Source organism: Protopterus annectens, chromosome 6.part1, assembly GCF_019279795.1.
Source record: "Protopterus annectens isolate FY-2018-M chromosome 6.part1, PAN1.0, whole genome shotgun sequence".
In the NCBI taxonomy this organism is placed as follows: domain Eukaryota; kingdom Metazoa; phylum Chordata; order Ceratodontiformes; family Protopteridae; genus Protopterus; species Protopterus annectens.
This window is the reverse complement of record NC_056738.1, coordinates 435,238,215-435,250,278: the sequence shown is the minus strand read 5'-3', so window position 1 is coordinate 435,250,278 and position 12,064 is coordinate 435,238,215. Positions and strand designations below refer to the sequence as shown.

At 41.7% G+C, this 12,064-nt stretch overlaps 1 protein-coding gene across 4 annotated transcripts in view; it reads left to right on the top strand.

Annotated features, from left to right (window-relative positions):
- The window catches only part of DNAJB2 (DnaJ heat shock protein family (Hsp40) member B2), a 2,030,098-nt gene extending 2,023,602 nt beyond the window's left edge, over window positions 1-6,496 (top strand). For 2 of the 4 annotated variants that reach the window (XM_044075865.1, XM_044075867.1), the window contains one exon: window positions 5,433-6,496. In XM_044075865.1, the coding sequence (XP_043931800.1) occupies window positions 5,433-5,473 (41 nt within the window). In that variant the 3' untranslated portion in view covers window positions 5,474-6,496. Of the gene's footprint in view, window positions 1-3,643 lie in introns of all 4 variants that reach the window. The other 2 variants (XM_044075866.1, XM_044075868.1) reach the window with 1 other exon arrangement.
- The last annotated feature ends 5,568 nt before the right edge of the window (window positions 6,497-12,064 follow it).

The window sequence follows — 12,064 nt, the reverse complement described above, 5'->3', positions numbered from 1 at the left end:
GAATCTTCCACTGCATCTTCAGATCCTAGTAAGGAGCCGGCCGAGAAAGTTGCCAGTCAGATCCAAAGTCCAACTTCTTGAATCCGACTGCTTCAGATACTAAGTTTGCCTGTTTGGATCCAGTTCTCTAGGAGCCAAAACAGCTCCTCCAGACCCTATATGTGTCCTGTCTGGACCCATTCCCCTTTTGGCTACCTTCACCCTTTTTAAAGATGTGTCAACATTAAAGATCTGCCTCCATAGCTGCTTCTTCCCATTCTTCCAGGAGTCTTAGAGAGGTGGATGTGGATAGAATGATGAGGAAGTTTCTCTTCGAACAGATACTGATGGGAGTTTTCCCATCTCCTGCCCCTTCGGGTCAGGAGAACTCCACCAGTACTACTCCACCGATCCTGGCTCCTTTTCCATTCTGTCCTTTGGTTTTGGAGTCCTTAGATCAGAGCCTTCCAGGACTGTCTGTTTTGGATCCAAAGATGGTAATGTCTTAGATCCAGTTACTTCTCTGAGTGTACTGCCTCCGAAACTGTTGGATGTGGATGACTCTCGGAGCCAAAGTGCCGTTGTAGATTCCAAGGTGTTATAGACAACTCTGAATCATTCAGAGCCTACTTTGCCCCTCGGAGCATCGACTTTGGACTGCCTTCATGTCAGAAGGAGATGATGGTCCGGAAGCATACCTTCTTGGCTCCATTGACCTCCTTCTCCCAGGGGCATTTGGCCTTTGAGGTAGTAGAGACAGTTTTCTCTTCCAGAATTCAGACAGTTCCTTCCTCTTTGTATCTTCCTTCTAGTTCCCAGATGTCTTTGTGCTATGAACCTCATCACTCTACCACACAGAGACAGCCATCCCAAAGCCTCCAGACCACCCAACAGGGTGTCCTTATTTCTTCCAATACTTCCACAGAGCATCCCACTGAGGAAGTCCCTAGGTAGCGAAAGTGCAAAAGGAGGCACTTAGGAGTCAGTCACAGAAGATACTGATTTTGATGAAGGGGAAGTGTGTCCCCAAGATCACCACCTGATGACATCTCCTTTGGAGACATTTTGGAGATCCTTAAGCAAAGAGGTGGTCAGTCTACCGATAACCCTTCCCAAGAGAGATTGGTATTCCTGGAGGCTTTTGGGTCTGGCCCATCTACTTCCTGGGTAACTCTACCCACCAGTGAGCCGATTTCTCGTTGGGCATGGAAGAAACCTGATTCTGTTGAGTCCATCCCTAAGAGACCAGATAGGATTCTGGCACCACTCGAGGGGAAAGAGTTTTGAAGCAAGGGAGTACCAGTAGATGCCATGGTAGTGGCGGTGGTCATGAAGAAAGAACTCATGGAACAGAGTTCATCTGTTCATCCCCCTAACAGGGAGTCTAGAGTGATGTACAGTTTTGGGAAGCATGTTTATGCTTCAGCAAATCTGTCTTAGTTTCGCTGAACTATTTAGCCACTTTACAAGACTACAGAGCAATTTCATTAAACAGCTTTCCAAATTCCTCTCAGGAGCAGTAACTGGTGAGGCACACACTTCCATTGCATCACAGTTGGCTACCTTACAGTCCATTGCTAACTCGACCATGAGGCTAATTTCACATGCAGCTGAAGGTACCTCATGGGTGGCATCTTCATGCATTTCCATCAGGAGGCATGGCTGGATGCACTTGTGCGAGTTTTCTGAGCCCTTCAAGCCCTCCTTCGTCAATGCTGCCTTTGATGGAAGTTCGTTGTTTGGCCCCAAAGTGAAGGACAAATTCTCCAGGTGTGAGCAGGATGGTAAGACCCTGTCTGCAATGCTGGTACATTTTTCGACCCCTCAAAAAACCTTCTCTAGGAATCAACGAGGTGGTCAGAAGATGTAGTTGAGAAAGTCACAGGGTCCTTTCCTTGATCCATGTGGAGGTAGTTCCCCCAGGGGCAGAAGAGAGAACTCTAATGGAAGATGCCACCTTCACAGCAGAGGAGGCCCACATAGCCAGGGTTCCAGAGATTCTTTCTCTGACAAGCCCTACCAGCATTGGTGAAAGGAGACCTGATTGTCCACCTGTGGAGATAGTCGGCAGTCATCCACCCCCGCACCAGAGAACCTGGCTAAACTTTACAAAAGATAGACAGGTGCAGAGGATTTTTTCCAGAGGCTATGTAATTCCCTTTTCCCTTCCTCCTCCTTTGCTAACAGTAAACAAAATTCCTGATGTTCCACCCAGTCAGAGGAAAGCAGCAGCTGTGAAAGTGAAAAAGCTGCTAACAAAAAGTGCCATCCAGGTGGTCCCCCCAGATCAGAAAGAATCCAGAACTTATTCAGGATTCTTTTTCATGCCAAAGAAAACGGGACTGGATACAAATTTTGGATCTCAGCAATCTGAACAAATTGGTTTAACTTACCAAGGTCAAAGTGGTCACGGTTCAGTCCATTTTGCCTTTCCTGTACAAGGATGAGTTGATGTGCTCAGTAGATCTTCACAATGCATACTATAATATAAAAATGAACAGGTGATGCAGGAGTTATTTACACTTCCGGCTGGGAGCCAGTCATTATCAATTCACAGTTCTGCCCTTTGGTCTCACCACGACCCCCAGGGTGTTCAAATGCATGGCAGTAGTAGTAGCTCACTTGATCCTGCATGGATTCATAGTGTTTCCTTACCTGGACGACTGAGTCATTCCACCCTGACCAGTTCACTACTAATCAAAGCAACAGATATGTACAGCAGTTTTGCTCTCACTTAGACATTATTATCAATCTCAACAAATCTCACCTAGAACCAACTAAAGTCCTACAATTCGTAGGAGCCTTGTTTGACACTGTCAGTGACAGCCTCCCTTCCCCTGCCAAGAGTACAAACTATAAAATTTCAAGTCAGGAAGATAATTCAAAACCCATCACTATCAGCCCAATTGATTGATATTAGGTTCAATATCTGCCATAATTTTGGTACCACTAGGGAGATACTGTATGAGAATTCTTTAGTGGACCCTGGCAACTCAGTGGTCCATCCTGTACCAGCCTTTGTCCACCCAAATCAAAATAACTCAGGCATGCAAAAGCCATTTCAGGTGATGGATTTGTTCTGATCAGATTTCTCACACCCAAATATTGTTTAACAGCTTTTGTGGAGTAATATATTTTATCCCAAAAAGTGTACTACTTTGTTTGTATGACCTTTATGCACTATTGTTTAGTTAATGGAGGCTGTGTGGACATGGATTAAAACTGTAATAAAAAAAATCAAAAATAACCTGAGTAAAGCAGGCAGAAGAGTAGCAAATAACTGTCTATGTAAAATAAAGTATACAAGTTGGTCAGAAAAAGTGACAGTGATATACAAATGTTCACTGTGTGTGAAGTTGCAGGCAGATCGGTGTGTTTAAAAACTGAGCAATTGAGCTTTTTCAGATACTTCAGAGGTGGTACAGGATCATATTTATAGTAAATGTACAATAGCTGTTCCAGAATGACTACTATTTTGCTCATATGTAGGTGTGAGTGAGAATGGAGGTGGTGCAATCTATATGACTGTTGTTTAAATCACTCCTTGCTTTTGCTTTGTTCCATTGTACCTCCATTTTTTGCATGTGTTCATAGTTATGTTCTGTCATGTTTTTCATTTAAACTTGTGTTTTTTTTTATTTTTTGCTTTGCCTCCCTTCCCTAGGTGTGGTCTGATTGCTAAGGAAGGATGTACACTGTTACCACTGAGGAGTGAAACTGCTAAAAGAAGGCTGGTCTGCAAACTTTTTCTTTTTTTTTCCTCCAGCTGCACTTTGCTACAACAGTTTTTTTAAAAAGAAGACATTATTTATATGAATCCAATGCATAACTGGAAATATTTTATTTTCGTTTAAATTCTTCTATAGTGTTTTAATGATAAAAAATATGCTAAGTTCTGATGGATGTTTGAGGATTAGAAGGTGCATACTAGTAGTTCGACAAGCTGGTCTTTGTGGCAGTGACTTCCAACTGAGACTTACCCCTTAATTGTTGCGAGACATGACAGTTTCAGTATTCTGATTCTTAAGGTGTGTTTTATCAGCCTCAGGATAAGGTTGTAAAAAATTTAAAATGTTTCTGTGTGCAAATACAGTGTTAGATTTGAGAAATGAATATAGCCTTTCACCATTTTTAAACAAACTTTTTGCTGAAATTGAATATACAAGTTCAACAACATTGCTTTCAACTTAAACTGGCTGTAGATGAGCTTTATTCGTTCAGCAAACTTGCTCAAGTTGTACATACTTTACTTGCATATTGCATGACCATAGACAAGTCATTTGACAACTGGTGCTCTATTGTTTCTGAAATAAATGCTGTCATTCCTACCAGCAGAAAAAAAATAATTCTGTAATGTCAATTGTATGCAACTTTGATGAGAAAGTTTAGAGAAAACTTGGATTATAAAACCATACATTATGTTGAGAACATTGTATAGCTGCATTGACATCTTAATAAATCATGCAAGAAGTGTGTTTTCAACAAAAGGCTGCCTTTGTATTTGTAAGCCTGAAGGTAAGTGATTCATTTTTGCATGGGCCTTTTTCTGGGATAGGTGTTGTATAAAACTATGATTGTAGTACACCACTTCTCAGTAATTTAAATGTTCGTAGTGTTATGTAATGAAGTACATCTTTGGCTCTCTTTCCTTTCAGTGGGAAGATGTTGGGTTGTTTCTTGCCTGGCTGCAGCCCCAGTAAGGCTGAGAGCTCAAGCTCAAGAGAGGGTAAGGATGAAGTGGAGACAGCCTGTAGCACATGTTAGAAAATCTACATGAGCATAACTAATGTTGCACACGGAGTGTGGATGTTAAGGGTATGCCATGGGGAGCATTTCCCCTGCTGCCAGGATGGTTGCAGATTTGTATTCTTTTCTGCTTTGCAATGGAGATTGAAAAGGGACACTAGAACACAGATGAAGGTAAATATTAAGTTAGCACCAAAAATAAACGTGAAGAATAAAATGTAAGGCCTTGACATATGATAGTTGACGTGCAGTTTATTTGCTCACTGATCTTATTTTGAGGGCACAGGTCAAATTTTGGTCATGAAATGGCTAAATCCAGAATGTTCTAGAAATACTAGCATGGATCAAACATCACATAACAGCTCTTTCATTCATTTCATTTTCACTGCACAGATCATAATTTGTTTCGTATTCTTCTCATTAAAAACCTGAAGAAGTGAAAGTTGAGGAACACAGTCTATTCATAGTGGTAATGTCCTGTCTAAATTAATTTATTTCCTGTCAGAAGCATTTAGCTGTTCAGACTCACATCTCACCTGTGTGTTGATTTGCATGTACATTATGTTCTGTCTTTTGTTGCTGCTTGTTAAAATAAACTAACTTGAAAGCTGATTGATTTTGAGACTACTTTTGTACTACCATCTCAGAACCAGGCAGTAATCCAGGTCATTCCATAAGCCTGATGTAGCATATGATTTAACTTCCAGAAAAATATGAAGAGCAGAAAGTTTGGGGAATTACTGCCTGATAAGTAAAAACTGGAATACTAAATCGAGGTTTCTTATTTAACAAAGTTTCAAAACGGTACGATAAAGAAGTACTCATTACATGAAGGCGGATGTTTACTGAGGAAGTGATCGAGACATTTAATGATACAAGTACTGCTGCTGAACTTCTGTTAGATTCTCAGGTCAGTGTATTTGTTTAGGAACACTGTACCTCAGAATGCACCTGTACCCATGGAAAATATGTAGCGATTGATTTCCTTTAGTGTATTTCCATGTCATTGTGTGATCATTTTCCAGTTACTTTGCTTCACAAACAGTAACTAATCTTTTGTGGGTATTTTTATGCACTGAAGTTGTATTTCAAAGATACTAATCAGGAATTAAAACACAGTCTTCAAATTATGTGCTAGAACACAAATAGTTATTGTCGATTTTCTGCATCATCAGCAGAGTGTTGTGTAAACTCATCTTTCAGTTAGCCAAACATTTCTACAGAGTGTAAAAAAGTAGAAAGCGAACTAATCACATTGTTTTAGCATGCAGTTAGTAGAATCCATATGTAAACTAATAAACAGTCTTCCTGTCAGGTTGTGGTGGTCTTTTTTTCCACAGCAGGCTATGTGTGCAAAAGAAGTTTGAGATACAAATATTTAAAGCCCTTGTTTATTTTTTCTTCACTCTGCACTGAGCTAGATTACTAGTGACCTATGATATACTGTGATGTCTGTGATGTTCTGATCCACAATATGCTCTTGTTTTGCACTGTGATCTGGGCTGTGTGTTTGTGACTGAATTGGAGACTTCTGAAGTAAGGCTTTATGAACATTGGTTGTAGGTCTCTTAATATTGCTGTAGTTTATGAAGGGGTACTCTGAGAGATCCATCCTTAACTTGCAAGGAGATATACAGCTGACAGAGTTTTGTATCTCAGCATGGCTATGAGTATGACTTATGGGGATGTAGAGCTGATAATGACTGTTGTTCACCCAACTGGCCAACCTGTGCGGAAAAATAAACTAATAAAACACACACTGGCAGATCTCTTCAAAGTATTCTACTTATTTTTTTTTCAGTGTTAATGCATTTAATTCTTTCATTCTGTATTATGTGGTCAAATGATTTGATGCATCATTATTGTGTCAATTTTAAATGACCTGTTTAAGCAATACTGGTTCATTTATTGTTCTTTCTGATGAAGTCTTGTTCATTTAAGAAAAAAATCCCAGCATTGATTATGTTAAAAGTTTTATCTTGGTGAAGAGACGTGCCAGGGTACTACTAGAGCTGAGCTTGAAGGAAGGCAGGTTTTAGTAGATTATACCAATGACCAATGAGATGTGTAAGACTCTGGAATGTTCATCATATCAGCAGGGGTATGGAACTTTATGATGCATTATTTCCATATTTGATTATGAAGAGGGGCAGTAATCTGAGGATTAATTTATTTATTCAACATTTATGTGGATAATTTGACTGGTTCTTAGACCATTTCATTAAAAGTCCAGGCCTCCTGGCAAAGACAGAAATCAGCAGAAATATAGTAATTATTCTTTGGTTAAGTGGTAGTAGCACTTAGAGAAGTACATATAATTATTAACACGATAATTTCTAACAATGCCAGAGAGAGGTATTTAATATGTTTCAGGTGAAGAAAAAATTAACATTTCTCTGAGGAATAGTTCTTAAGACTGCATGCAACTGTGCTTGTAAAGGTAGTAGTAGTGGGGAAACTGAGAAAAGCTGTTATAGTAAGTATAGTGACAAATTTACATTTGTTAACCAGATATGTGAATTAGTCCAAGGCCTGAATAGGGAAAAGACAATGGGGAAATTCCTAAAGGTTACTGCAAAATGTACACAATATGTGCACCTCAGTGTCACCTTTTTTGATTACTGACAGCCCGACAACATTGCTTTTACATGAAGATGTGCAGCACTACAGTGAGCTGTGCTGTGTTACATGCAAATGAGGCAGTCCAAGGGCGTGGCATATATTAATTGTCCATGTAGTGGAAGGCATCTACTTGTAGAATGATTCATTGAATTACTCTGCTGTGTAGATTACCTGGCAGCTGTTTCCACATTGCTGTAGTGAACATGGCCATGAGGTAGTATTCATAAGTGCTGGGAAGTTTAATGGTGAAGTAGAGGTCAAAGCTGTGTGCATGAGTGTATGAAAGGAGCTGCATATATATGTGTGTGTGTGAGTGGGTGGATAGGGGGCTGTGTGTGTGTGTAGACTGGGATGGCCGTCATACTGCCACACACCCTAAAGATCAGAGTCTGCAACATTGGGAGAGGGGACGACTAGCCACCAGGGAAGACTCTTAAACTTGCCTGAGGACACCTAACCAGTATGTGGATCAGGGGATGAGAGATCCACTAGATGTCCTTCTATTCATATGCTGCTGTATCCAAAATATGAGGGAGTCTACCTCTGATTGACTCGTACGTCCGGCCATTATACAACAGATAAATGCTACTGTGAAGGTACATGCGACAGTCTACATCACTCAGCTTACATCAGTCATAAACAGATATTGGGTCTAAAGCAGACGTCAGCACGTACCTACCTCAGACCTTTTCTGCCGCCTGTAAGGGGCAAGTGTAGTGTGGAAGGCAGATTCCACATAAGAGTCATATGAGCTCTGCTTATTCTGTCTAAGCCAAGACCATGACCACACCACTTGTGAAGTCTGTCAGACCTTTATTCCTAAAACACAGAATCCATCTGGCTGCTCTAAATCTTTACCCAGAGAATTAGAGGCTGAAAAGATTAGCTAAAGCTACGGAGACTGATCCTGGATCTGTCCCACCTGAATACATCTCTCAAGGTCTCCTCCTTCCGAATGCTGACCCTCCCTACTCTCCTTCCCCTGATTCTTCCTCAGGCCTTCATGGTGTCCTTAGATATAAAGTATGCCTACCTACACATTACTCTCCATTCACTTTTCAGGAAATTCCTTCGTTTCTCAGTGGGTTCCATGCATTTTCAGTTCTATACTTTGCCATTTGGTCTCTCTACGGCCCCAAGAGTGTTCACCAAGTTTCTGGCCCCAGTCATTGCCTTCACCAGAATGCATGGGATCCAACTCTTCCCTTATCTGGATGACATCCAGGCATCGTCCACTCAGATGATCCAACAGCACCTGGATTTCACCATCTCCCTTCTGAGATGCCCAGGGTTTACAATAAACCTTCAAAAATCTTCTCTGATCCCCTCCCAGGATCATGTGTTCTTGGGGTGCAGGATTTTCACAGGACAAATGATGGCCTGTCTTCCTTCAGAAAAGATTCTGTCCCTCACCTTTTATTTCCAGGGAATTCTCTCTCTCCAATCCTTGTCGGTCAGTGAGTTTCAGCGGCTCCTAGGATTCATGGCCTCCACCATTCCCATGGTAATCTTAGCAAGGTGACACATTAAGAAGTTTCAGTGGTACTTAAGGACAGACTGGAAACAACACCTGCACCATCTGGAGTTTATGATACTCTTCCTTCCCTGCCTTGCCAGGGAAGTAAACTGGTGGATTGCCCAGATTTCTGCCAATCCAGGCCTTCTCCTGCAACCCCCCCAATCAGGATCTGTACACAGATGCTTCAAACACGGGTTGGGGGCAACCTTAGGGAAATGGAGAGTGGGGGACATTTGGTCTCCCTCACAACAATATCAAGGAGATGAGAACCTTAATATCTGCCCTCCAAATCTTCAAGGATAATGTCCTCCCAGGAGTGCTGAGATGGTACACAGACAACACCACTGTTCTGTGGTACTTCAACAATCAAGGGGGTGACAGTCTTTCTTCCTATGCAGATTGGCTCTGCAGGTGTGGCAGATCGCCCAACAGAGACAAGTATCCATTCTAGCTGTCTACATACATTCTACTTAGAATGTGATGGCAGATGCTCTAAGCAAGTCCATGACTCAATCCCACAAATGGATGTTAAACTGGGATGTGTTTCTGGACCTGGTCCATCAACAGGGTATACCTCAGGTAGACCTGTTTGCCTCCCCCATGAACAGACAACTCCCAACTTTCTGCGCCAGGATACACTCTCCTGGGACATGGAAGGTGGATGCTCTTTCATTCTCGTGGAAGGGGATGTTTGCTTATGCATTCCCCCTTCCCTCTCATTCAAAAAGTTCTGAAGATTCAGAGAGAACAACCTCAAGTCTTGGTAACCCCCTTTTGGACAAGGCAGCACTGGTTCCCCCTTCTACATCATCTAGCCAAGGGCACTCACCACAACTTGCTCCTCAGGATGGACCTACTCACACAGGATAAAGGAACTCTCATACACCCCCAAATAACCACCCTGAACCTTACATTGTGGGTGATAGGCATTGATTCCCTTTAGACACCTTTATACTGAGGAGTACATGCTTCAGGTTCTTAAGGAGGCCAGAAAACCCACTACCAGAAAATACTATCTATCCAAGTGAAAAAGGTTTCCTTTTTGATGTCTAAAACAACTTTAACCACTTGTTGTAGAGCCTTTAGTGGTTCTGTCTTACCTGTATGAACTGATAAATGCTGACTTGTCATAGTCTTCTATTAAGGCACATCTATCTGCCATCTCGGCATGTTTGCCTCTCTCCCCTACTTTGGCTTCCAGACTAGAAGTCCTGCTCTTTTTAAAAGGGGTACTACACATTAGACCACCAAGGAAACCTATTCCCCCTCCTTGGGACCTTAATTTTGTTTTGGAAAAGCTGACCTTACCTCCTTTTGAGCCAGCCAGGGACTGCACTCTCCAACGCTGCACATGGAAATCTATTCTCTTGGTGGCCATTACTTCAGCCAGAACAGTCTCTGAAATGCAAGCTGTCATGGCCTCTCCCCCTTCACAGTTTTCCACAAGGATAGGGTTTGCCTACATACTAACCCATCCGTCATGCCCAAAGTAGTTAATGAACTTTCCCTAAATCAGGCCATTAATATCCCTACCTTCCTCCCTTCACCCCAGTCCTCCAGCAAAAGGATCCTTCACTCCTTGGATGTACGTAGACAACTCAGATACTATATGGCCAAAATCAAATCTATTTGCAGATCAGATTGGCTCTTTATCTCCTGTCACCCAAGAGCCCTGGAACACCCTGTTTCCAAGCAAACAATTTCCTACTGGATCTCTAAAACTATTTCCTTTTGCTACACAGTCCATGGCAAAAGGCTCCCCTTCCCTGTGAAGGCTCACTCCACTAGGGCTGCATCCTCATCTGGGACCATCTTTAAGGTTCTGGATATAGTACCATTTTTGAAGCAGCTACATGGTCATCTGCCCACACATTCACTAAACACTACAAGTTGGGCATCATTTCCAGGTCCAGAATAGGTTTTACTAGGGCCATTCTTCATGATTTCATGGACAATCTCTCTGTCCCCCCTCCCAATACTTAATAGCATGAGCTTTTGTACTGTCCCTCATGTTATGGATACAGCAGAATATGAATAAAGGACATAGTATAGTTGTGTAAAATCTTATAACTTTAGATGTCCTTCTCTTCTATATGAAGCTGTATGGCCTTCCCCCTGACGCTTGCCTGAGTACTCACTCCATAGTTGCTAGTTCCCAGTGGCATTCAGTTCTGAGGTAGGTACGTGCTGATGTCTGCTTTATACCTGACATCCATTTATGGCTGACATATGCTGAGTGAAATGGGCCATCACACGTAACTTCACAGTAGCATTTAGCAGTGGTATAATGGCTGGACGTATGAGTCAACCAGAGGCAGACTCCCTCATGTTATGGATACAGCAGCATGTAGAAAAGAAGGACATCTAAAGTTATGGTAAGATTTCACACAACTATACCTTACAAGAGGAAAACTCTTTTACTGACAGTACTGACACACAGCGTGGGTCAGAGAGAACACTAGACACCAGGGAGAACTCTCCACTACCATATCTGTACAGGCAGTTCTATTTGATATAGGCAGGGGAAACACTAGGTACTAGGGAGTATGTTCCTTCTCATGCTTTAAAGGCAGTAATGGGGAGGGGAAAATTTTACCATCAGTGGATAACTCTATATTTGTGCCTGACACTTAAAACACTACATGGATCGAGGGTTGGATGGATCACTAGACACCAGTGATACTCTATATGATATGCCTTAAAAGGCATATATTGGGGGTGGGAGTTGCAGGAAAACAATAAACACCAGAGATAATTAGCATGTCGTAAAAGGCACTAAACCTATTTCAAACTCATGCCCTCCATCTACAACAGTCAGTATTTGTCCTCTGTGCCAACTCTAGATACCAGGGATTTCATTGGAGAATATTTAAATTGAACAAAAAAGTGAAATTAAAAATTGATAAGCTGGAAAAGGGATTTGAACCATTCACCTATGACACAGAAACCCCCTGCATTAGCCCACTGCATAAACTTTAAAGCTACCTCATTAGGTGTTTTTTTTTTTAATATATGTGTAGAATCTCATGAATTATGCAATGCCTGTAATATGTTGTGACGTGAGAGAGAGGGATTGGAAACATAAGACATGCATCTCAATCTCACCTAACTGTATGTTGTATATAGGGTGCATTAAGTATGAACTCTGCATAAATATGTGCATTAGAGAACAAATGGTACCGAATAAAAGGAATGAAG